Source organism: Pistacia vera, unplaced genomic scaffold (genome assembly GCF_008641045.1).
Source record: "Pistacia vera cultivar Batoury unplaced genomic scaffold, PisVer_v2 Contig50, whole genome shotgun sequence".
Lineage (NCBI taxonomy): Eukaryota > Viridiplantae > Streptophyta > Magnoliopsida > Sapindales > Anacardiaceae > Pistacia > Pistacia vera.
Genome location: NW_022196335.1, coordinates 1,648,323 through 1,655,634, shown reverse-complemented (window position 1 = coordinate 1,655,634; position 7,312 = coordinate 1,648,323). Strand labels below are relative to the sequence as shown.

Below are 7,312 nucleotides of genomic sequence, written 5' to 3'. Positions count from 1 at the left end.
GGAAGAGCCAAACTTCCCTAGCTAGGTGAAACAATATTTTGTAAATGCTTATTCTAATCCAGGGTAATTACTAAAATAATCCTCAAGGCAGGTTGTGCGGCACTTAATTTGTAAAATACTTATTCTATATGTAGCAGTTGTATGGGAGCATGCATGTGCAAGGGATTAATTTTCCTTCTAAAAAATATTTTCGGTTGAACAAGGCCAGGATTCTTAATTCTTCTTCTAGGCATTGATTACAATTTGCATTAGCTAATTAATTAATTATGAATTCCATGATTTCGCACGACTTTAATGTCCTATTGTCTTGTCTTCTATTATTTCCTTCCATAAAGCCAGGCTGCACTATTGTTCACATTATAGTTGTTGAAATGCATGCATCATCTCCTTTCGTCACTTAATTGTCAGTACTCGTATTATATATACAAATGCTTTTTGTCGGTGCCAAATGCTATGCACTTAGTCTTTGGGAATAAAATATTATAAATATGTAATTTGCAAGTGGGATTATAATTTTTCAATCACTAGGCGGAGTGAGGTAAAAGAATAAAGTGGGGATTTATAAGTGTGTGAATTTGAATCCTCAAGTTATTAATAAGGTGATCACTTCGGTTCTTACCTTACTAATAATTTCAAAACCTTAAAAGGTTAATTGAGTTACGCATTAACTGGCGCGACATCCAATAAAAAAAATATTAATAATAATATTTTTAGAGAAAATAGAAAAAGAAATTAGGAGAATATATATATATATAGTAAAATTTTTCTATAATGATACTTTATATATAAATAAACTCTACATAATCATAAAAAATTATATTTCCAATTTGGGATAGTTATAAATAAGAATAAACTCCATATTATAATAAGTTATAATTTTTCTAATTCTCGTCTTAAGGAAAGTTGCATCCACATAGTAATAATTATCTGTATATTGCAAAAAAAAAAAAAATATGGTATGTTACATTAAAGGTTTAAGATGAAATAAAATATTTATCTAAAGTTGCTTGAGACGATAATTTATGCTTTAGAGTTGTTACCATATCTTTTAATTTGCAAGTATATTACTCGCTAGTATGGACATTTTCTTGTTAAAGTCAAAACATTTCTAGCTTCTCAAGCATTTTTATAACTTCTTAACATAAAACTTTTTGTATTTTCGTACTATCATCCTCATAATTACTTCATTTCTCTTCTTGTTTAATTGTAGAAATGATTTCTTCTTTTGTTAAAGCATATATGACTTGTTACTCATTTGGATGATTAAGGAAAACATTAATATTAATTCAATTAGTATAGTGAAGTTGTCGAATTTGATCACTCAATTCTATAATGACTCTTTGATTCTCTTCATCCACTTCATTTGTAACTTGCAATTCATCGACATCAGGAGTTGTAATTTTGTAATGCTTTAAACAATTGACAATTGTTTGTGGCTTCACATCAATTGTCATGCAGTAACTGCATTTACAATTCCATCAAAGACAGTTATCTTTGTTAGTTTCAAAATACGATCTTCTATCTGTTTCAAAAGTAGGCAATTGAAGCGCTGAATTGAAACCATAATATTATTAAAACATGAATTGAAATCCTAATATTGTACTACTAAAACATGAATTATGAAATAAGAAAAAAAAATTAACTACACATCTATTAAGTTATAATCTCTTTATAGTAATCAAATTAATTACTCCCATCATTATGACTATAGAGAAGTTTTACTAAATATATATAGTTTCATTTTAATGTTTGATGTTGAATTTCATATAATATATAGTTTTCATGTGTCTATCTGTTGAATATAGTGGTCAAAATTATGTACTACAACGTTATAGGATCAGAGATATATAAATCAAAATTATGTTGTTTTTGAGAATATCAACCTAGAATTATAATTAGTGGATTCATACTCGGACAAAGGATAACAAATCTTGAAATTTTTACCTCCATAGTGGATATAATGTTTAACTTTTTGGTCTTCCTTTTATACCAATAATAAACATGATAAACATTTATACCATAATTTGTTTTTCTTTTCTTCTGTTTAATTAAGATTATAAAGTCAAAAAATAAAAAATAAAACAAAAAATTTCTTTGGTTAAGTAAGCTTTCATTATAAAAGAGAAAATGAACATATAAAAGGCTTATAAAAGACAGTTAACCTGCCTCAAGATCATCTCGACCCGAAAAATAAACATTACCTGTCCTATCCAATCAGAAAGCCATTTGTTTAATTATGCAGTAATAATAATATTAATAATAAATTAAGATAAAGTTTAGTAATAAATTAATTAAAATAATAAAAGTTTTATCAAATAAATAGGTCTCCATCAAGCATCAACTTTATCCTGTAGAAAATCACCTCCGAAAACCAGCCAAATTAAAGAGGAACGTACGTAACAAACTGCGTACACTCCATAGATCTAAGACCTCCACGAGGTGGCAAGTGGCAACCGCGGAATCCCAATTCATTTTGGTGAAACGACAGATTAGTACTAAAAAAGTTTCAAAACGACAAACAGATACCTTCCATTATGTGCTGTTAGTGATTTTCGTTTGCTAATGATGAAAAGACTAGAATACCCTTGAAAGTTTGATATTTTAGTTTTTTAAAAATTTTAAAAAAACCCTACGTTTGCTAATTTAACTAAATACCCCAATACATAAAATTTTTTATAAAATGACAAAAACACCCCCATCACCTCAGTGCCAGATTCCAGTCACCACCTCCGGAATCTGGCCAAAAAATTACGTCGCACCACAGATTGATCGGATCTGGCGGGTAGGGCCTAGATCTGGCCTTTTTCGGCCAGATCCACCACGGATCTGACCAAAAAAGGCTAGATCTGGTTGTCGATGGCTGCAACACTTCATCTTTGCCGTTGTTGTCTGTCAACGATGGCCAAGATTTGGCCGTTGTTGACAGTCAACAACAACCATTTCTTTGGCTGTCACTTTTCGGCCAGATCTGGCTTTTCACGTCAGATCTGGCCTTTTCTGGCCAGATCCACTGTGGATCTTGCCGAAAAAGGCCAGATCGGTGAATTACCGACAATTTTCGATGGTGGCGTAGACCGTTGTGACAGATTCCGGCTACCATCGGCGGTGGCCATTGGAATCTGACAAGTATGGGTGATGGGGGGGTTTTTGTTAATTTTTAAACTTTTTTTGGGGGTATTTGTGAAATTAATAAACTTAAGAGGTCTAAAAATAATTAAAAAAATAGACTAATATTTCTCAAAGGGCATTCTAGTCTTTTCACTATTAACAAATAGAAATCACTAACAGAACATAACGAAAGGTACATATTTATTGTTTTGAAACCTTTTAAGTACCGATCATTGTTTCACCAAACCTTGGGTAGGCATAAGCCGTTCGGGCTTCATTTTTCTATCCTATCGTACTTTATGTCTGATTTGACAGTGCTCATTCTCTGATCCCAAACTTGACAAAATCCAATCTCAAACAAGCAACCAATTAATAATGCGGCATTTGGTCTCTAGTATACTTAAAGATATTTTTAGTCAAATGATATATCATTTGTCCATCATAAATTAATAAGCCTGAAATTAAATAGAGCATTATATCGTGATTCAGCACAAACTCTTTCTATTATTATTACACACTAAACTATCCTTTAGTACAGGATTATTCAAAATATGATCTCAGAGCATTATATCGTGAATCATCACAAACTCTTTCTATTATTATTACACACTTAAACTATCCTTTAGTATAGGATTATTCAAAGTATGATCTCTTCAAACCACATACACTAAACATTCATAGTACATCAATGGAAATTGTAAATTGTATTAAATAATATTTTAATTGATCACGTTGCACTTCTTTCTAATCTCTCCTGAAGACCCTGTAAGAACTTCAATTGCTCCCATTCTCTTCATGGATTGAGCAAACTCGGTGAAAAACTTCTCAGAGTCGGTCAACTCTTCCACGATATTGTTGGAGCCTTTGTTAGTTAAAAGCGCGGCATCAGACTGGAATAGTCCTTTGTTTTGTAGAAGAATCTTGTAGTAATGATTATCGAAATTTAGGCCGCTCCCGGGGTCCATCGGCACAATAGTTGTGTTGTCCGCAAGGCTTCTGCATTGGGTTCTCAAGAAAGCAGCATACTGTGGATTTAGAGAAGGATCCGCACCGCCATTTCCAGTGAAATTGTACAGCCTGTTGCTGAAGAAATTGCAATGGCCAACTCCAATTGTGTGCCCACCTGATTATGACCAATTCCTTCAATTAACATGCATGGAAATATACAACTTGCCGATTTAACACGAAAGGTAATAAGCCATTATTAATATATCAATTGCCTTTATTAAGTCAATATCAATGGCCCCCAAGTAAAAGCCACGGAAAATGTTACTCAACAGAAACATTTTTTTTTTTTGGCAAAATCATTCTTGCACGCAAGTAAATATTGTGTCAAAGTTTGAAAGAGTACTACACTATTACTCCAATAACTTAAACAGTTATAGCTAATCCACCCACTTTTTCTTTTCACGTTTAGTTAATAAAGTTTATATACCATCTTTAATTAATTAATTACCTGATAGGACAACTAGATCATGAACTGTAAGGCCTTTGCTGGCAAAAGATTGTTTGAGGGCGGTGAAGTTAAAGAAGGGTGAGGGAATGTTGGCAAGAGCCTCAGAAGCAAGTGAAATCCTTCCGTCTCTTCGCCCTGTTAGCACCTTCCACAGTGGCTTCTTAAACTGCAATAATAATGGCATGCATGGTTACTGAGTTTTTCTTTTTTTAATTAGAAACCATTTATTAAAATTATGATTTTGAATTGTTTTTAGTTTACTTGGAAAGAAACTGAGTCTCTAGCTGCTAAAGCTAAGATATCTGCACAAGAGACTACTCCAGGGCAAGTCTTCTCCAACTGGGTCTTCACTTCTTCAATAACATCAAATCCTCCCAGCGATTGGTTCGGAATCGCATCCTTCTCGGCTGAGTTGTTTGGTGTTGAGTCTATCAAAACTGAGCCATCGCAACCCTGAGAGACATACCATTTCACAATTGTTTAACATCGAACACTTTGAGCATGCATATTATTATAAAAAGATAAATAAAAATCATGCATTACCCGAACAAAACAATCATGAAAATGCATTCTAAGAAACTTTGCAGGCAAAGTTGAATTGCTCGCAACACTTTTCCATATGATGTTTTTCACAATTTCCTCAGCCTGTGGGCAACTCTCCTTGTAAAATTTTTTCCTCAACTGCCCTCCATGACAAACTCCTAACACTGTCACCACGGTAATCAAGAACAAAACTAAGCCACCCTTCATCTCTCTATCTCTGTGTGTTTTGCGTGCTAAACTGCTAACACAATGCACCCTTATATACAAGGTAAAGGCTTAGATTTTCTCCATTAAACAAAATTTGTAGGCCAGCTTGCTTGGGAACAGGTAAAGAAAAACTTTTAAAAGATGTTAACAAGTCGCTCAGAGAGAAGTTTCATTTGACTTGGTACTTGGTACACTAATATTAATTTTATTTTATTTCCTGGCGTTGGTTTATTGACCTCAGCTAATTTAACGAAACAATTAGGCATGATTAGGAACAGTGTTATCTGGTTCACACTGTTTAATTTGTTTGAAGTTGTCTCATCCGATCTATTTGACTTCACACTAGCTAAAATTTACTTATCTTTGAAGGAATTTGTCTTGGATTCAATGCTTAGTTGGACACTTTATTTATTATATTTTTATATATAATTTTAAATCAATAGTTTCATGGGGACAGGCACGCACAATATGAACCAGTTTTTGCCATATGTATGCAAACCAAATTCGATTTTATTTAAACAAACTATTAGTTAGAGTTTCAAATCATCTCTAAATTTTATTCAAATTACTTATATTACATTTTTTTTTTTTTTATTTAGAAAAGGTAAATTTAATAAAAGAAAGAAAAACTATACATAAACTAGGGGTATACCTCCAAAAGAGGTCCAAAAAAGACCAGAGCAGATGTGCCTAACTTTCTGGACAAAAGGATTTGAACAAACATCCAAAAGGAAGCATGCGCCGCGGCAGGCTCCAAACTGAGGAAGGAGATGAGCATAGGCATCCTAACGGAGCTCGTCGGCTCAAACTAAACAGAAAAGAGAAAATGGGCACCCGCGCTGAAGAAGATACACACACATTGTGATGCAATACAAAACAAAAAGGGAAGGCAGAAGTTTTGTTTAATTTCATTGGAGAGATCTAATTAATTACACAAATTATCTTATTTTATTTTCTTCTCATCATGTGAATACACTAATATGTCAATATTAAATAAGATTTGGCTGGTTGGTGTTTGCCGCTGGAACCAATCGATCCCACCAAATGCTGAAATGTCACAGAAGTCAGAGCCTAAAAAAGAAAATGAATTCATGGCATATGATTAGTTTTTCATGAATAATATTTGATATATAGCTAGATTAGTTGGACCCACCAGGCTTCTAAATTTCCTTGATGGTGCTGTATAATCTATTGTATGTAGGAATAATTTATTATATTTAACCTAAGCTTTCATATACAGCTTGTAAGCTCGAGAGATTGACTGTATGCCGGCTGGCTGATGAAGATTGAAGCCTGATAATTAGACATCCTACCAGACATATCCTATGGTACCATGTCTTTGACTTTGTGTTCCTTTGCTTGCTTTTCTCCTCTTGTCTCCTATCCTTCGCGTATTTAAGATAGACAAACAAGATGAGATTAGGTTCTCAATCTATTAAGCTTGCGTTTTTATTCTTATCTTAAGACCAGTCTTGAGGTAGGATGGTCGGAAAAAAAAGGATTGAAGATTGATCAAGTCCATTTCTTGTATGCCAAGTGCCAACATTAATTTTGTTGCGAGACTTTTTTGGATGAAATCTCTATATGAATTTTGTCGCAAGACTTTTTTGGATGAAATTTCTATATGAATTATACTACCTTTTTTTGTGATTAAATAGATGAAATTCATTTAAGCGTCTTTTCCAATAAGTATTTTCTTTAAATTGCTGGCAACATTCCGCCTTGAAAAAATTATGTTACCGAAATTTTAAGTTTTTAGGATTAATGGTTTCTCGATGATTGTTTTATACATTCATAAGATTATTGTATATTTAGTTTAGGAAATATTTCTTTGATATAGGATCACTACAAATTAGGCATATAATTATCATATTAAGGCATAGGATATTCTGTATTAATGTATAGGATATTCTGTTTATTTTGTTTCCTTATATGCAGGATTCTTATATATTTTATTACTTAGTTCATAAGATTCTTGTTATTATTACGAACATTACT

At 32.7% G+C, this 7,312-nt stretch overlaps 1 protein-coding gene across 1 annotated transcript; it reads right to left on the bottom strand.

Moving 5' to 3' along the window:
• Positions 1 to 3,648: 3,648 nt before the first annotated feature.
• LOC116105558 (peroxidase 3-like) lies at positions 3,649 to 5,314 on the bottom strand. The gene is made up of 4 exons (XM_031391958.1): positions 5,108 to 5,314; positions 4,826 to 5,017; positions 4,565 to 4,730; positions 3,649 to 4,231 (listed from the first exon to the last, which is right to left on the bottom strand). Exons 1-4 carry the CDS (start codon positions 5,312 to 5,314, stop codon positions 3,828 to 3,830), a joined length of 969 nt encoding a protein of 322 aa, XP_031247818.1. The 3' UTR covers positions 3,649 to 3,827.
• Positions 5,315 to 7,312: the final 1,998 nt, after the last annotated feature.

Bases quoted from the DNA above. Each gene is read 5' to 3' on its own strand.
- LOC116105558 (XM_031391958.1), bottom strand. From the start codon at position 5,314: ATGAAGGGTGGCTTAGTTTTGTTCTTGATTACCGTGGTGACAGTGTTA. The intron at 4,731-4,825 runs GTAAACTAAAAA...TTATTATTGCAG, and splicing joins GAGACTCAGTTTCTTTCCAA to TTTAAGAAGCCACTGTGGAA. The intron at 4,232-4,564 runs GTAATTAATTAA...GGTCATAATCAG, and splicing joins TGATCTAGTTGTCCTATCAG to GTGGGCACACAATTGGAGTT.